The sequence below is a fragment of the Diuraphis noxia genome, unplaced genomic scaffold (genome assembly GCF_037042655.1).
Source record: "Diuraphis noxia isolate RWA-SAM2 unplaced genomic scaffold, SU_Dnox_SAM2 contig0004, whole genome shotgun sequence".
NCBI lineage: Eukaryota > Metazoa > Arthropoda > Insecta > Hemiptera > Aphididae > Diuraphis > Diuraphis noxia.
Window position 1 is genome coordinate 10,181,533 of NW_028301714.1, and position 16,799 is coordinate 10,198,331.

Consider the following 16,799-nt stretch of genomic DNA (forward strand, 5'->3'; position numbering starts at 1 on the left):
ATAATTAGTTTACGATAGTATTATAACAATAACGGTCGTGCGTTGCCATCACGTACTTCCATTAGGCAGGAGCATGTATCCGTCCGGGCAAATGCAACGATATGTTCCGACTTCGTTCAAACAGAATCCCACGCCGCAGACGTCTGGGTTCTCGTTGCACTCGTCCACGTCTAACATAAGCATGAAAAAAGACAAGAACGGCATTAACTATACGAGTGCACACGGTGCCCGATCAGCGTGCAGTGCTTCTTACGTTACCATAACAGAATGTACTGGTGTTGTCGAGACGATAACCTTCGTTGCACGAGCACATGTAACTGCCGAACGTGTTGGTGCAGTGGCCGTTCGTGCATAGGTTGTCGTGTTCCTCACACTCGTTGACGTCTTCGAGTATCACCTGTTTATCATTGCAGCGACGATACAAAAATGAATCCGAAAGAAGATTTTATGAATAGTCTTATTACATTAGTACCTAATATAATATATTATAACTACCTAATAGTATAATAATGTTATACTTATAATAGATAGCTAGCTATGTAATATATTATAGCTATTACGACTTACCGTGGTAGGGTTGGGCCTGTATCCCGTTCCTCCGGGACAGAGAGTCTTGTACTCTTCCGTTTCCACTTCCGGACACGATTCACACTTGGATCCCCAAGCCTTACCCACGGAACAGCAGCACGTGGCCTTCGACACGGCTGATCCCATCTCGTGATGGCAGAGTCTCTGCCCACCCCGGTCTTCCACTTCCATATAGCAACGACCTTCTCTTTTATCTACGATTTTGTATACAAAAACATTTTATTAGCAATGTATATTATTTTATAAAGTAAACATTACAACATGTTAATATTATTCTAAAATATCGACTTCAGAACGATATCGTAATAATAATTAGTAATTACACAATATTTTTAATACTACTTGTATTGGAAAAATTATTAGGTTATACGTTTTAGAGTATTTATTCGTTCGTTTTGAGTCAAAACATTAATAAAGATGAACAATAATATCACAAACCGACACACGCGTTTCCGGCCGGAACCAGTTGATAATTAGGCGGACATTTGCATGTGTAATTTCCTTCGTTATTGATGCATTCACCGTATAGACATGCCTGAGGACTTTCGCACTCATTTATGTCGGTGCAATTTCCTATACATAACATTTTGATAAAATATAACAATACGCTCGATATTATTTTAACTGAAAATAATAAAAACATTGAAAATAAATTTTACCTCCCGTGTTGTCCAATTGGTAGCCTCCGCTGCACTCACATCTGAACGTCCCGAATATGTTTTCACAAGTACCATACACACACAGATTATTGAACATGTGGCATTCATTTATATCTATTCAAATATATTTGTTTTTTTCATAATAATTAGAAAATAATGCAATTTATGTTTACGAATCTAATACTTTTAAGTAGAAGCTTAGCCTAAGGGGCGCTGTACTATTAACAAATGAATCAATATTATTACAATAAATTATATCTACTGCACGCATTTTAAATATAACATTTATTTATTTCAGTCTATTTTAAACAGTTTGAATATATGAGAATTTTAAAATATTAGTGAGTTAAATTTTAAATATAAATACTTTAAAGTTTAGGATACTGTTAAAGTCCTACTTCAATTATTTTTAAATCTTTTGAAAAAATTGTATATTTTATGTTTTGATAAATTTTTAATATTTAATACTCATCAACCATTTAATCAACGCATCAACATAATTATATCTTTGTGTTTTTTTTTTTTTTTAATTCAAAATGTATATAATTTTTTATGCAAATTAAATCATTATAATATATCAAATTTATTAATTAGATAACGGTTCTAGAAAAAATAATAAAATTGTAAATTATTGGCAAGTCTCTTTAAACCCAATCCTTTTCCAGAACCAGTTACTAGGTGTTAATATCAAGTGTACTAATATATTAGATCAAATTTAGTAATTTCAAAATATGCTTATTATAAAAAATGTCATTCCTAAGTATTTGAATACGATGTGAGTATACTTTAAGTACTAAATTATTAAAAGTAAACATTTGTTTTAAAAAAATATTAATACCGCATAATATAGGTAATTATAAGTTCTTACCATTGCAAGATCTTTCATTTTTGTCATCCGGATTAATAAATCCCATTTCACACTCGCATCTAAATGATCCCGGATAATTCAAACAGTGACCGTTCTCACATAGAGTCGAATCTTCAGTACATTCATCAATGTCTATACACGAGTAGCCATCTCCACGAAAACCATCATCACATACGCACTATAAGCATGATCAAGTTATTAATATGCATAATAAGTAATTCGTTTTAAAGTACACAACTTCGAATATAATTTCTATGCATTTTGTTTTTGTTTTTCATAAAATAATGTTTTAGATTCTTTATATAACTTTTATCTCGTGTTATAAACTCTATAACTTATTATTTTAGGCATGAATATTTTCTTAAAAATTAGACCGAAGTTTCATGTATTGATTCAATATAGGTTTATTTTAATTCACGTATTAGATACTACAAATTATAATTTTAAAAATACATACTAAATTTATCAAATGTAGAGTTAAATATTATACCTTAAACGAGCCTTCTTCGTTTATGCATTGTGCATTTTGGTCACAACCTCCGTTATTAGTTAAACACTCATTGATATCCATACAATTGTATCCGTTACCTGTAAAACCATCTTGACATCGGCAACCATAAGAACCCTAAGATAATATATTATCATTATTAATTGCAAATTAAGATTATAATGTTCATATCTTTTTGTACTTTTAGATCTTTTTTTTTTTATCCAATAGTGCAATATCCAAAATTTCATGAAGAATACCTTTGTCATATCAAAATCATAATACTAAGTTAGTAATAAACTTATAAGCTACTGTTTGAATACACATATTTAGTTATTTAATTATCCCAATGTCATAAAAATGTTTTTAAATTATGTTTCAAGAGATTAAACAAGTTGAAAAAGATCTATAAAATTACAACGTGCTTAAGTAAATGGATCTAAAATCTTAAGTTCTTAGATCAAAAGAACAAAGGTCAGAGATTCTATAAAAGACCAGTCATAATATGGAGGCTTTTATAATCTTTATTTTATACAAAAATTTCAATTTATTTCTCAAATTAATCAATAATAAATGTATAAATCCAGAGTTAGAATTAACTATTCAAAGATGGCGAGAGAAGAGTTAATTAAAATGTAAATAAATAAATAAATTGACTATTGCCAGACTATAGAAAATTGTCACAGACGAACAAGGTCAGATAAATATCAAACAGCTATAAATAACGAGCTTGAATAAAAATATTCATTTACCTATACCTAACAGTTAATGTTTTGTAATATAAAATAGTTGAGAATTAAGAAATTAATCTAATTATTGTTTACGTTACCGGATTGTTTATACATGCTGCATTTAAATCACACCTATGGGTACCCATTTCGCATTCGTCTTCGTCAGTACAAGCAGGTCCAGAGTCTAACTTTGCAGAATATCCTTCTTCACAACGACAAGTAAATGACCCGATGGTATTACTACAAACCCCATTTCCACACACGTCCTTCTCGTTGCATTCATTAATGTCTATCAAATTAAAATATTATATTTTGTAGTTTTTTTTAAAGCAATTAGATGCAAAAGATCTCAATTGAATGAATACCTATACAAGATGAACCATCAGCTCCTTCGAGTAAACCTCCTGAACAGGAGCACAGAAAACTACCTATTGTGTTGTTGCAGTTGCCACCGTTACAGATTCTAGGATTGTCTTCACATTCGTTTATATCTGCACATGTTCGTTTATCAGCTAACAAATTAAATCCAGCCCTATGCAATAAACAAGTTGTATCAAAAAAATAAACGAGATTCTTATATAATACATACTTGCACGAGCACATGTAACTGCCTGGTAAATTGATACATATAGAAGAGCATCCGCCATTATTTGTCTCACACTCATCAATATCTAAAAATAATAGTATAAATATTAAAATTATTGCCATGAATAGAAAAAAAATGTAATATCGCCCAAAATTATATAACTACGAGTTATGGCTGTTGACAATATTTCAACAATTTTCCATTTAATATTACCTTTTCGTTAATCAATAAATTAAAACAAACTGTTAATTTTATCATTTAGTAGAGATTTTTTAAACAAAACCATCTCAAATAATTATAAAATTGATTGTTTTAATCACCTTCACAATAAAACTTTTGGTCAGTTTGCCTGTAGCCGTCATCGCACACGCATTGGTATGTTCCCATCATGTTCTCGCAAACTCCGTTTGAACAGATTCCGCTTGTTCTTGAACACTCATCAATATCTGTAATAAAAAACATTAATATTATTCTTCAGTATCTGCCGTTAAATAATTAACGTGTTTAATTCGAAAGTACCTTTACAGCTTTGTTTGTCGGCAGATAGTTCATGTCCAGGGGGGCATTCACATTTATAACTGCCTGGTGTGTTTTGACACGTACCTCCACGGCACAGTCCAGGTGTTCTCTCACATTCATCGATATCTAAGAGTGTATTATTTATAAACATTGTATTATAACTATATAAAGTGTTTCAAATTTTCAGCATTATTAGTTGATTACCCATGCAAACTTGCATCAATCGAGATGTTTCATAACCGTCTCTACATTTGCATACAAAACTTCCCGGTATGTTTTGACATTCTCCATCACCACAAACACCGTGCATAATATTGCATTCATCAATATCTAAATAGACAAATTTATAGTTAATTATACTATAGATTTAAATATAGTAGTTATATCATTCGTATTAAGTGTGAAATGACAAAATGATAACGTTTAAAAGTTATAAACGACATTCATACCAACACAGCGGATTCCAGATTCGTCCAAAGTGTATCCTTGACTACATTTACATGTAAAACCTCCCACGGTGTTTTTACAGCGCCCGTTACTGCATATACCAGGAAACTCAATACACTCGTTAATATCTTTGCGATCAATAAAACCTGGTCCCTATAGAGGTTGAATTTGAATATGTTATTGGCCAAAAGGGGTTAATAAATATTTACTAACTTTTGGGCATAGTTCGGTGAAGCCAGGAGTACCACGTCTAGGACAAGTTTCACTCCTACCAAGAGATCCTTCAATCCCTCCACCCCAAGCTTTTCCTATAGTGGAACAACAGCAAACACATTTTGGATAAATTCCGTCTAAAGGATTGACACCAGCACCATGCTTAAAATCAGTGTAGCATTTTTCTTCTCGTACGTCCAAACAAACAGTTCCTGGACAGCAAATAAACTGTTAAATTATACATATAAATACATTTTTTTAAGTGTTAATAATTTGATCTCCCTTACCAGTAGTGTCTAATGTCAAACCAGGAGGACACACACAAGTAAATGATCCTTCTGTGTTAACGCATGTACCACCACCTCTACAAATCCCTGGGCTAAGTTCGCATTCGTTTATATCACGACATATTTTGCCTACAGACTAAAAAACGTAATTTTATAATATAAGTCAATAAAAAATAGAATAACTAAAGTACATTACCACATATCCTTTATTGCAATCACCACCACAGTCTTCTGGCTTACATGGTTCACATGGACTACCCCAAGCCAGCCCAATCGAACAACAGCAATCAGATTTCAAAGTCAGTTGCATGAGGTTGTTCTCACATCTGCCTCCAGTCATACGGGTCCAACACGAACCCCGACGATTATCTTAACAATGTAAAAATAATAATATCATTTTATCCTAATTGTATTTTTCATTTGTTTGATAATACCTAAACAAACTCGACCGGTACTATCCAAAATGGTGCCAGGTGGACATTCACACTCAAAAGAACCAACCGTGTTTATACATTGACCTGATACACACGCGTTAAGACCGAGTTCGTCGCACTCATCTACATCCTGACACGCTTGACTTTCAGAGTTCAATACGGTCCCCACGGGACATGTACACTGAAATAAAATAACCAGATGTGCATATAGTACATCATTTTATTTGATAGGTCATGACCATGTTGGTGATAAGTTAAATTAATTTAAATGTTACCGGCAAAGACACACCTAATAAGTTGATGGTTGTACATCGGGTACCTATTAAGTAAAAGATGTCTATCGGATAAATCTGTGTAATATATATATGTTACGGGCAAAGTAGAAAATCCGGGAATTTTATAACGATGCCCGGGCACTGTGCATAATTCCCGAACATTTTGGCCAATGTAAGAATGATCATTTTAATACTCAAATTTGGCATAGATTGACCGGGCATTGTACTAGATTACCCCGGCAAAGTGTACTCTGCCCAGATTCAAGTGGACAAAGTGAATTATACAGTGCGCTGCACACTTTTATATCAAATTGCATTTATACGTAATAATATCACTACAAAACTATAATTATATATTTTATACGTACACGACAACGCGACAGCTGCGATAGTACGAACCGAACCGTAATCTAAATGATAAAGTGATCACACAGTATTGTAGATAATATTTCATAATCGAATCGTTAAATTCCTATTCGATATTTTCTAATGATTATTGTCACGACGGCGACGTCACGTAGTCTGACATTGTAGTGTAGGTAGTGCAGTTGCGTGTAGTGTTATTTTTTCTTTTAGTCAACGTTTTTAACTATTTTCTAAGTATTTGTGTACTATTTTCTAACATAAAATGGAAAAAAAGTTTAATGAGAAGTTTAACAATTTACTATTAAACAAAAATGCAAATGCTGTATTTTTAAATAAAGTAAAATACGGTGAATTAATTTTAAAAGTGAATAATGTGAAAACTAAAACCACAAAAAAGACTGCAGATGATTACAAATTAATTAAAAAATACGATGTTGTAAATATATCAGGGATTGAAAAGTTAGTAGTTCCAGTATCCGAAGGTAATTTAATTATGTATTATGTTTACAACGAACAATTGTTTCAACTTCTTAATGAAACACATACATCTGTGGGACATGGAGGTAGAAAGTGGAGCAAAGGTCTTAAATTTGTTCAATTTATGAAGAATCGGAGTTTTCATCATGGTACAAAACGTTCGCCATACGAAGCTATGTTCGAAACACATGCTAAAGTTGGCCTAAAATCAACGCAAATTCCAACCGATTTAATTTCTACTTTAAAATCAGAGGAAGGTTTAGAAAAAGCTTTAGGCAGTGGAATTAATATCGAAAACATAAACGAGAAACACGAAAAAAGTGAAAAAAAGTTATGAAGTGATAAAGACAGTGCAAACAACTTTTTTCTGATGAAGATGAAAACGATCAAATACAATTTAGAATAGAATCAATTAATCGATCGAATGCTGCTGAAAATCTTAAAATACAAGCTAAAAAATAAAGAATTTATCTGAAGAACGTTTTTTTCCAGGAAAAGAAGGAGAAAATGTTAAAATAAAAATTCCTGATTTTTATAGTAAAAGATAATTTATATGAAATTGGAACAAACGAGGGCAGACTACATCAACTCTACAGTCGGAACCAATTCACAATATATAAAGAGGTGTTTATCCAGGCTGATGATGTACCACCAGTACAAATTTCATTAAGAAGAGTGGCAAGAAAATCTTCTAATTTGGGTGGCCAAGGGTACGATAGGTGTAGGTACTTGCAATACATTGTGTAAGACCAACCGGTGTAAATGTAAAAGTTCTGGTCGTCTTTGAAACTCAAAGTGTCATAATAGTGGTGTATGTGGTAATAAATAAAGCAAATAAATAGGTAATAACTGTAATTTAATAATAAATTAATTAAATATTAAAGCTGTGCAACTTTATTTATTTTTAATTTTTTATATAATATTCAATATTTAATCTACTGTGCCCAAATCGAATTGGGCACTGTATACAATGCCCGGGCAACGTTAACTTATTCCAAATTTGCCCTTGAAAATCGGACATTGTGCACAGTGCCCGGTCATTGTGCACAATGCCCGACTTTCTACTTTGCCCGTAACACATATATATATATATAGTAACAGTAAAAATACTCGATTTATAAAACCAAGAAAACTTATTTGTTATAAAAATTAATTAAATTATAATATTTGTATTTACGCAAAGCTACTATACCATCATATCATGTTTTTAGTATAGTACCTAACCAACTTTTCTTCAAAGTGCACATTAGATCAAATTGTGAAAATAAATGATTCAATTTATTTTATTTATATAATATTATGTATAATATTTATCTCATATTATTAAATTTTCAACCCAATCTAAATGTTTTACTTTACAAATTATCAACACTGTATATCAATATTAGACGGTAATTTTCTAGTCATAGTAGTAAATGTATTAACAAAATTTTTTATTTGCCTATGTTTTCAGTTAATTTAAATATGTATTGATGATATTGTCTTATAGATAATGTTAGGAGTTCATTATATTGGTTAAGCATTTATGTTATTACCTAATTTATATAATTGACGGTAACATATTATATTATATGGGTATACCTGAAAACTTCCTGGTGTGTTGCGGCACTGGCCGCCATTACATATTGTGTCATCCATGTCACACTCGTTAATATCCTTACAAGTCTTACCCGTGTCGTCCACTTCGTAACCGGAATTGCATATACAACGATAGTTGCCTATCGTGTTTTCACAAGCACCGTTGGAACATACTGCTGGATTTTGAGCGCACTCGTTTATATCTGACAAAAATTGTTATAAGTACAGTCGTGTAATCTCAGGATGCCTCAAAATCTCAAAATGCGGAAAATACAAACCATCACCGTTGTATGTCATCCCTGAACCCTGAGGGCAGAGCATTTTGAATTCTAAGCTATCGGGTGAAGGGCATTTAGAGCACTGCGAACCCCATCCTGGTGTCTGCCCCAGCACGCCGTACGAACAGCAACAACTGGATTTCGTCATGGGGGTGGTTAGGGGTTGCAGACACGAACCCTGTTGAAAGTTGGCATAACAAAGATCGCGGAGCGTATCTAAACATAAAATATAATTATGAACCATCAACCACGAAGACGCTTAACGGTTAGGGCATATAGATGATTTGTCGCCGTCATCGTCGAACACATACCCAGACATGTACGACCGTCGAGTCCCAAGTAAAAGCCGTCTTGACACTCGCAACGGTAACTCCCAGCCGTATTTATGCACTTGCCATTTTGACAAGGACCGCTAGTATTTGAACACTCATCGATATCTGAAATATAGACGAACAAACAAATATAACCAATTTGGAATTATTAATTTGTGATTGTATACAAGGCAGCACGCCTGTCTAAAGGATTCGGATTTTTTTCACTGAAATAACGTGTTGTGTTATATATAAGTATATATAGGTGCATCATAGATCTAGAATTTCTGGGTACAGTTATTATTATTATTATTATTATTATACCTATGCAGTTTTGTCGGTCTGGTGATAATTTGTAGCCGGAGTCGCAGACACATTTGTACGATCCTTCAGTGTTTGCACATTTTCCATTTCTACAAAGACCCGGTTTTTTTTCACACTCGTTTATGTCCGTGCAAAACGTTCCGTCCGGTGAAACCGTATATCCTGGCTGGCACTCACATATGTAGGAACCAGGGGTGTTTTGACACTTGCCATTGAGGCAAATTTTTGGGTTTTCATAACACTCGTCAATGTCTGGAAATGAAATAAACAATCGCTTAATAATTCGATAGCGATTAATTTCTAATATATTAATAATTGCCACATAAATAGAAACAACGGTATATAATGACTTTAAAACCTAAAAGGCTAAACGCTGCGCAATTTCATTTTTAGACAATATTACAAACATTATTGCACGGTGATCTAGGCATCTAGGCATCTATGGTATTTAAACGATTGCAATATTATTTTTAGGTATATGTTTTAATGGAAACGTAGGTATTTAGAAAATTATGAAGATTCCTTATAAGAGGAAAAAATTATTTCAATGCCTAGTTCATGTAATCATTACCTAACCAGCAACCATATTATGCAATGATACCATATAGACCATACAGCAAAATTACACAATTTTATCTATATTATTAGTATAAAGGTGCTATTGTGTTTCTCAGCAGAGAAGACGAACGTTGTAAAACGTAATTTTTTTATAAAACAATAACAGGCTAATATTCTATAAATTGTTGAAGGTTTATTTCAATCAAATAAAAAAATAATAATAATACCAATTATAATTTGTCACATTAATTTTTGTATTAAAAATTAAATTTGTACGTTGGTATACTTTCCGTTTTTAATAATAAATAGATAAATAAAAATAAGACGTATTACCTATGCACGAGTGGCCGGTTTGTGACATGACGAATCCCGACTTGCAGCGGCATTGGAAAGACCCCTGTACATTCAAACACTTTCCGTTCGCGCACATGCCGTTCTTCTCACATTCGTTGTGATCTAAAAACGAATATTTATCGATTAGCGTGAAAAAAAGAAGTTAAACACCGGTCAGCGTTTAAGATCTGACCACGACAGTAGATCTGATTTACTCTGGAATTCATACCTATACAACGTTTTCCGTCCGAGGCCAAATCGTAGCCTGGCGGACAAGAGCATAAAAAACTTCCCGGAGTATTGTTACACTGCCCGTTGTTGCAGATTCCTTGTTGAGCGCATTCGTTGATGTCTGTGGCGTGGAAATGAAACAAAAAAAAAAAAAAAAAACAAACGAAAATTCGGTTGAAAATTTAAGACGATCTCTGATGACATGCGTGTCTGTGCAGGCACAAGCGTATTATTTACACATAAGATGACTAGCCTTCACACACTTGCGACTCCTCGTGTCTGCTCTTTGTGAACCCCGCAAAACACTCGCATGCATACCCGTCGACCGTATCGATACATTTGCCCCCGGTCCCGCAAATCTCTGGTCTTAAACCGCACTCGTCCACCAAGTTCAGCACCGTTTGATTGACTTTGCCACCGAGACAGAGTTTTACGTATTCAGCTGAAATTCATTATACAGTTTGTGACGTAAGCTACCATCCATTATCATGAGAAATATACTTTATAGATTTGATGATCAAATTAACAATAATACGTGTGTAATGTGTATTGACTAATGCGCGCTAATGGCTATAGGTGCATATCTCTTATTGATATCGAAATTAAAGGTCTTTGCTCCCTCGAGGCGCATATGGTCATTATTATTTTATTAGCTATATCATATTTTATGCATTTAAGTTGAAACTCAAGAAATCGAATTTTAATCACAAATCGACATAAAACGTGTGTGAGTAATACTATGATCGAAACTGCGTTTACTGCAATATAAGGTTTAGAATTCATAACCGAATAACAATAATGTCGTTTGTGAACTTTATCTCGTATCAATAATTCGTTACAATAAGCCATAAAATCACATAGCTATTCTTAATAGTTACTCTAAACGAGACGTCTCTTTTATTATATATAACTAATCGAGAATGAAATACAACAAATTGTAGTCCGCGATACAAAAACAGTTTTAAAACCAACTTTTAAATGTAATTGCTTAAAATAGAATACTGTGAATTTAATTCGTTAACATCATGCCGGACCTACGCATTAAACAACAATAAAAAATACCCATATAATTATGATTAAATAAATTATAAAAACAACAAAAGAATATCGATAAGTTAAAAGTGTGTTCATTTATTTTTATTAATATTTTAAAATTGAATTTAAAAATAAAATGTTTAAAAGTTTTTTTTAAATATTGGCATACATAATATAGAATATTATGCACATCGTATAACCCTAGTTTTTAATGAACATGCAGTATCCAGAAAATTTCTGATCGATGAAATATAATAATATAATACGCATTATACTCGGTAAATCATCAAACTTTATAAAGTATAATATTAAGTCCAAGATAGGTATTAGTAAAAAGTTTTAACAATAAAGTATGTATTATTTTGACATAAACGTCACGTTAACCGATATAATATTGTTAAGTTTACCCATTCCTTGTAGCGGACAATGTTCACAACTATTTCCCCAGCCCTTTCCCATGTCTTTACCGCAGCAACAGTCTTTCTTAGAGAGTTTCATGGGCAACGGATCCGAACAGTCTTGACTCGACACAAGTCTCGTATAACACTGGCCTTGTTGAGTGTCTATACGAAGAAATGTAATACAAAACAATCAACAAAATTGACAAATAACTCAATATTTATCGGTTTTTTTTTCAGTCATCCTTCCACAATATTATTAAGATTTGATTAACCCGTAAGGCCATAAATATGACCACCGGGGAAAAAAAAACCCCCGTAAGCTTACCTATGCATCCTTTTCGGTCAGCGGTAGGCACGAATCCTTGTTTACAAATACAATAATACGAACTGTCGGTATTTACACAATAACCGTCTTGACAAATGCTCGGATCGCCTCTTTTGCATTCGTTTTCGTCGTCGCAAACGTTTGTTACTTGATTATGCACTCTACCTTCAGGACACACGCACTTGAAGGAACCCACACTATTTACACACGCTCCACCTTTACAAATTCCAGGAATTGCCTCACACTCGTCAATGTCTGAAAATAAATCGAGAATAAAAACCATACTCTGTGAGTACTCAAAAATATTATGTTCCGTTCTAAGTAATTATATTTGACCAGAAACCTGTCAATTATTATATGTATATAACATAATATAAACGCTCTTATAAATAATTTGAACTTTGCACATACTAGTTATAGGTATATCTCGATTTGATAATATGTAGTGCACTTAAAAACGAATTATTTTTGAAAAGAGTAAAAGAGTATGATATAATTATTTGTACCTTATATTTAATTTGTTTTATTAATTTTTAATGAATGACTCTAAACAAAAAAAAAATGTTTAAACTGGCCATCATTAATGTATACATTTTTAGGTACCTATTTAAAAATCGTATGTAGCTTTGATTTATTATAACATGTACATGTTATATTATAATGACGCCACATAAAAAAAAAAAATACGTTTTATTATTTTCATGAAAACATTTACACTTTCAGTGAACATCAATCAAGTTACTTTATTACAATTTTGTCCCAAATCCAAGTAAATGACATACAGTTGATCATCGTCCAAATATTGTTTGTAATATATTAAGAAGATAATGTAACAGTAAGACAGGAGAACATATTGTAAATATTTAAAACTTATCTTAACGAGCATCGAATTGTTTTTTTAAAATATATAAATCACTTACCTATGCATTGGTTCGAATGCAAGTTCTTGAGAAAACCTATATCGCAATCGTAGCTCAATGAACACTGTTCACATGGGTGTCCCCAAGCCAGGCCTATTGTTGCACAACATAACTGTTTGGTGCAAACAACACCCTCAAGTTGTCCTTGACACATATCGTTGATCACCCTGGTGTAACAAGGGCCGATTCGGTAATCTAAAAACGATAACGATGGTAAAATAAATATCGATTGTGCACGAAAACTGTATAGATGTTTTATAATATTATCTATGTACAACAAAACAAATTTAATATGATGTACATTGTAGAAACCGACAAAATAAGTAGGTACATCTAAACTGCACAATGATCATATCAAAATATTGTGATATCGGAGTGATTTTCGTATAAAATATGAAAATTAAATTACTCTCAATCAAAGTCTAAATTCACAAATTATAGAGTCTACAAAATGCAAATACGTAGCTGGTATATTATTTCTATTTACACTGTAAAAGAAATGTAGTATTGTGCACTAAACACTGTCTATCGGTGAGTGTTTTTTCTGTTCTTTATACATTATTATGCATCGGAACTTGTTTGCGTACGTAATTCATTTTTGACCTAACAAACGGCAAGACGATTGCGCGCAAGATAAATATTATAGTTCTTCCAAATTATGGAACTCGTTAGTCACTGTTTTTATGTTCTTTTGTTTATTATCTTAACATCGCACTACACTATGTTTACGGCTACGATATCATATAGTATACGAAACATTAATACATGTTATAATATTATACTTGTTTTAATTTTGATTTATAATATAGATTTATTCGTATGTTCTGAGTCTCGTAGATTGAAACATGGTTTTAATATTGACACAATATAAGTACGAGTATATTATTATGACAGTCAGTTTTATACAAAACATACTACCTAATATTTATTTTAATATTACAAATTCAAACAGAATCAGTATTAAACAAAATATCCAATGTATCCAATGTAGTCGAAACTCATCATTAATGTGTATAGTCATTTAGAATTTTTGAATCGAATCGGCAACATATTTATACTACTGATTTCGTGTGAATATTAATACACTTTATAACGAACAAAAATTAAGAAAAAACTCCTATTTTTTTACAGATTAAATTATAAACTTCAAAATTGATTATGGATCAGTTTTCAGTTTTTTACTAATATCAAAGTATATTTGATACTATTGATTCTGTTGAACAAAAATTGTACATGTTTCTCGTGGTCAGATTAAAAAACTAAATTATGTACTGACATTTTTATTCTATAACTAATCCTTACTATTGACTATCATTTTATACTCTCAATTATAATATTCTTAAGGAGATTTCGTCTTATTATATTATGTACCTATAGCCGTATGGGTTCACAATATTCTATTTTCGTTAAAACATCGTTTCCATTGAAACAGTTCTTCGTTCAATTATACGTTTGTGGTTTACTGGTTTACCTTTATAACTCAGGTTTTACTATTATACATTTTACACGCTTGAATCGCTTATTTGGAAAAAGTCCAGGGAAACGTTTCGTAAAGCTAAGAGTAATAAGCGACCGGTTAAAATAGTCACAATAAGTCGTAATTATTATCCAGAAGCCATTTGGCAGGCGGGGTACGTGCGCGTTTGTTTCTCGCAGATTGTATTGACAAAAATTTACCTACCGGCTTCGCATCTGCGCCCAGCGTAACCATACACACAAGCACACCGGTCGGGGCCGATACAACGGCCGCCGTTTAAGCATCCGTCCCGACAAATCGCTGAAAACAGAAAAACAAAAATCAGTGAAAAGATTAGAGAATATATATTACACAGGGACAAGAAGTAAAACAAATTTTGCAGATTTTAAAATCGGTTATTAACTAAAGGTTTTGGTTAACCAATCATTATACAGTTTATATATATATATATATATTAGCTACGTATTACTACACCTTTTTGTTTGATTTTATACTTTATTGCTGAGTGCCGACTATACATAACTTTTTCTCTTACTATAAGAATCATTAATCGTTTGATATAAAAAAACACGGTAACCACTGTATTAAAAAACGGTTTCGGTTTTGGTTACCGTTCAAATAATCTTAATATGTTTCAATCTCAGTCTTAACATTCGATATCTTGCTGTTTTATTGTTCTTGCTCTGGTTTCGGTTAGGTCACCGGAATTAAGCGGTTTTGTTAAAACCGATTTCCGTTCCTCATGTTAAATTATAGGCTCACAATTTCGTGTTTAAGTCGCTTGTAATACTACTTATAATGGAGTTATTTAAAGGTGGTCTAATATATTATATATGTATGCAATAAGGCGCACACTTACGGTCACCGCAGTTTTCGCCGGTGTAACCCTGTCGACACGCGCAGACCGATCCCTGACAAGTGCCACCGTTCAAACACGGATACTTGCAAGAACTTCGTGACGCCACTACCAGAGAATTTGCGGTAGTCGTAGTTGTAACTCTGCTACTAGATGTACTGCTAATGCTGCTGACATTTTCAACGTCTCTACTAGGAGTATCGCTTCTGCTCGCATTATCACCCCTGCTAGCTCCATCACCCCTGCTAGCACCATCACCCCTGCTAGTACTATCACCCCTGCTAGCACTATAGCTTCGGCTAACACTATCGTCTCTGCTGGTACTATCGCTACTGATACTCGATATGCCTCTACTACCGTTAGTCCCGCTGTTATTTCCACTGCTGCCATTACTTCCGCCGGAATTACCAATGTTGTTCCCTCCGGTCGGAGGTGGTTTTCCGTATCGGTCCGGCACAGATGACTGAGACAGTCGCAACTGCTCGTCATCCTTGTTGTAAGCATCTCTGAGGTCGTCAGGCAAACACGCTGACCTGACGGATCCTTCGTCGCAGAGGCACATGTTAGGCTTGATACACCGACCGCCATTGCAGGGCCTATTGCACACGGCTGGAAACGAAACGAACAAATTTGAATCAGTGACTTATATTATACACGATGAATGCATTTAACTATATTATTAATCACAATCCATGCTTACTCTTTTCCCCCTTTTGTTTGATTATGCTTTTGTTATTGAATTTTAAATTTTTAAGTAGGTGTATTCAAATATAATATTTTCAAACTTTTAAGGATGTATTAAGGATATTAATCTACATCTACAATAATTTGTTAATAAGAAATAAGGACTACGATAATTTAGAAATTACAGTAATAATCAATATTAATATATGAACATTATAATACTACTTATCCATTTCATATTTTGTGTTAAGCCATTATTAAGAAATATTATCTTTGTGTATAGACGCATAGTTTCATAAAACTTAAAACTTTCACTATCAGCTACTATTTATTTATTTTTCAAATATAATAGTACAGTTGAACTAATTTTTCCCAAAAACAAAAATCATATATTATTATGTTATCAGTGGGTGGCTTCTTTCAACAAAACCTGTTAACTTTTATTTCATATTCCTATTATGACTAGTTTAATTGATACAGATGACAAATTGTTTATTACTTGTAAAATAAAAATAAAAATAGAAAAATTATTAAAGGTAATCACTCTTTAA

General features: G+C 32.7%; 1 protein-coding gene across 2 annotated transcripts in view; it reads right to left on the minus strand.

Moving 5' to 3' along the window:
* The window catches only part of LOC107165714 (fibrillin-2-like), a 45,809-nt gene that overhangs the window by 18,239 nt on the left and 10,771 nt on the right, over positions 1-16,799 (minus strand). For both annotated transcript variants that reach the window (XM_089225716.1, XM_089225715.1), the window contains 30 exons: positions 15,568-16,173; positions 14,913-15,008; positions 13,232-13,426; positions 12,312-12,566; positions 11,993-12,148; positions 10,804-10,992; positions 10,549-10,671; positions 10,320-10,442; positions 9,429-9,680; positions 9,105-9,230; positions 8,794-9,009; positions 8,519-8,718; positions 5,820-6,000; positions 5,582-5,754; positions 5,386-5,521; positions 5,099-5,310; positions 4,888-5,038; positions 4,643-4,768; positions 4,439-4,564; positions 4,240-4,365; positions 3,923-4,004; positions 3,699-3,865; positions 3,432-3,622; positions 2,606-2,740; positions 2,116-2,293; positions 1,248-1,361; positions 1,027-1,161; positions 568-782; positions 259-397; positions 57-170 (listed from right to left, as the gene is read on the minus strand). In XM_089225716.1, coding sequence (XP_089081842.1) covers positions 57-170; positions 259-397; positions 568-782; positions 1,027-1,161; positions 1,248-1,361; positions 2,116-2,293; positions 2,606-2,740; positions 3,432-3,622; positions 3,699-3,865; positions 3,923-4,004; positions 4,240-4,365; positions 4,439-4,564; positions 4,643-4,768; positions 4,888-5,038; positions 5,099-5,310; positions 5,386-5,521; positions 5,582-5,754; positions 5,820-6,000; positions 8,519-8,718; positions 8,794-9,009; positions 9,105-9,230; positions 9,429-9,680; positions 10,320-10,442; positions 10,549-10,671; positions 10,804-10,992; positions 11,993-12,148; positions 12,312-12,566; positions 13,232-13,426; positions 14,913-15,008; positions 15,568-16,173 — 5,238 coding nt within the window. The remainder of the gene's footprint in view (positions 1-56; positions 171-258; positions 398-567; positions 783-1,026; positions 1,162-1,247; positions 1,362-2,115; positions 2,294-2,605; positions 2,741-3,431; positions 3,623-3,698; positions 3,866-3,922; positions 4,005-4,239; positions 4,366-4,438; positions 4,565-4,642; positions 4,769-4,887; positions 5,039-5,098; positions 5,311-5,385; positions 5,522-5,581; positions 5,755-5,819; positions 6,001-8,518; positions 8,719-8,793; positions 9,010-9,104; positions 9,231-9,428; positions 9,681-10,319; positions 10,443-10,548; positions 10,672-10,803; positions 10,993-11,992; positions 12,149-12,311; positions 12,567-13,231; positions 13,427-14,912; positions 15,009-15,567; positions 16,174-16,799) is intronic.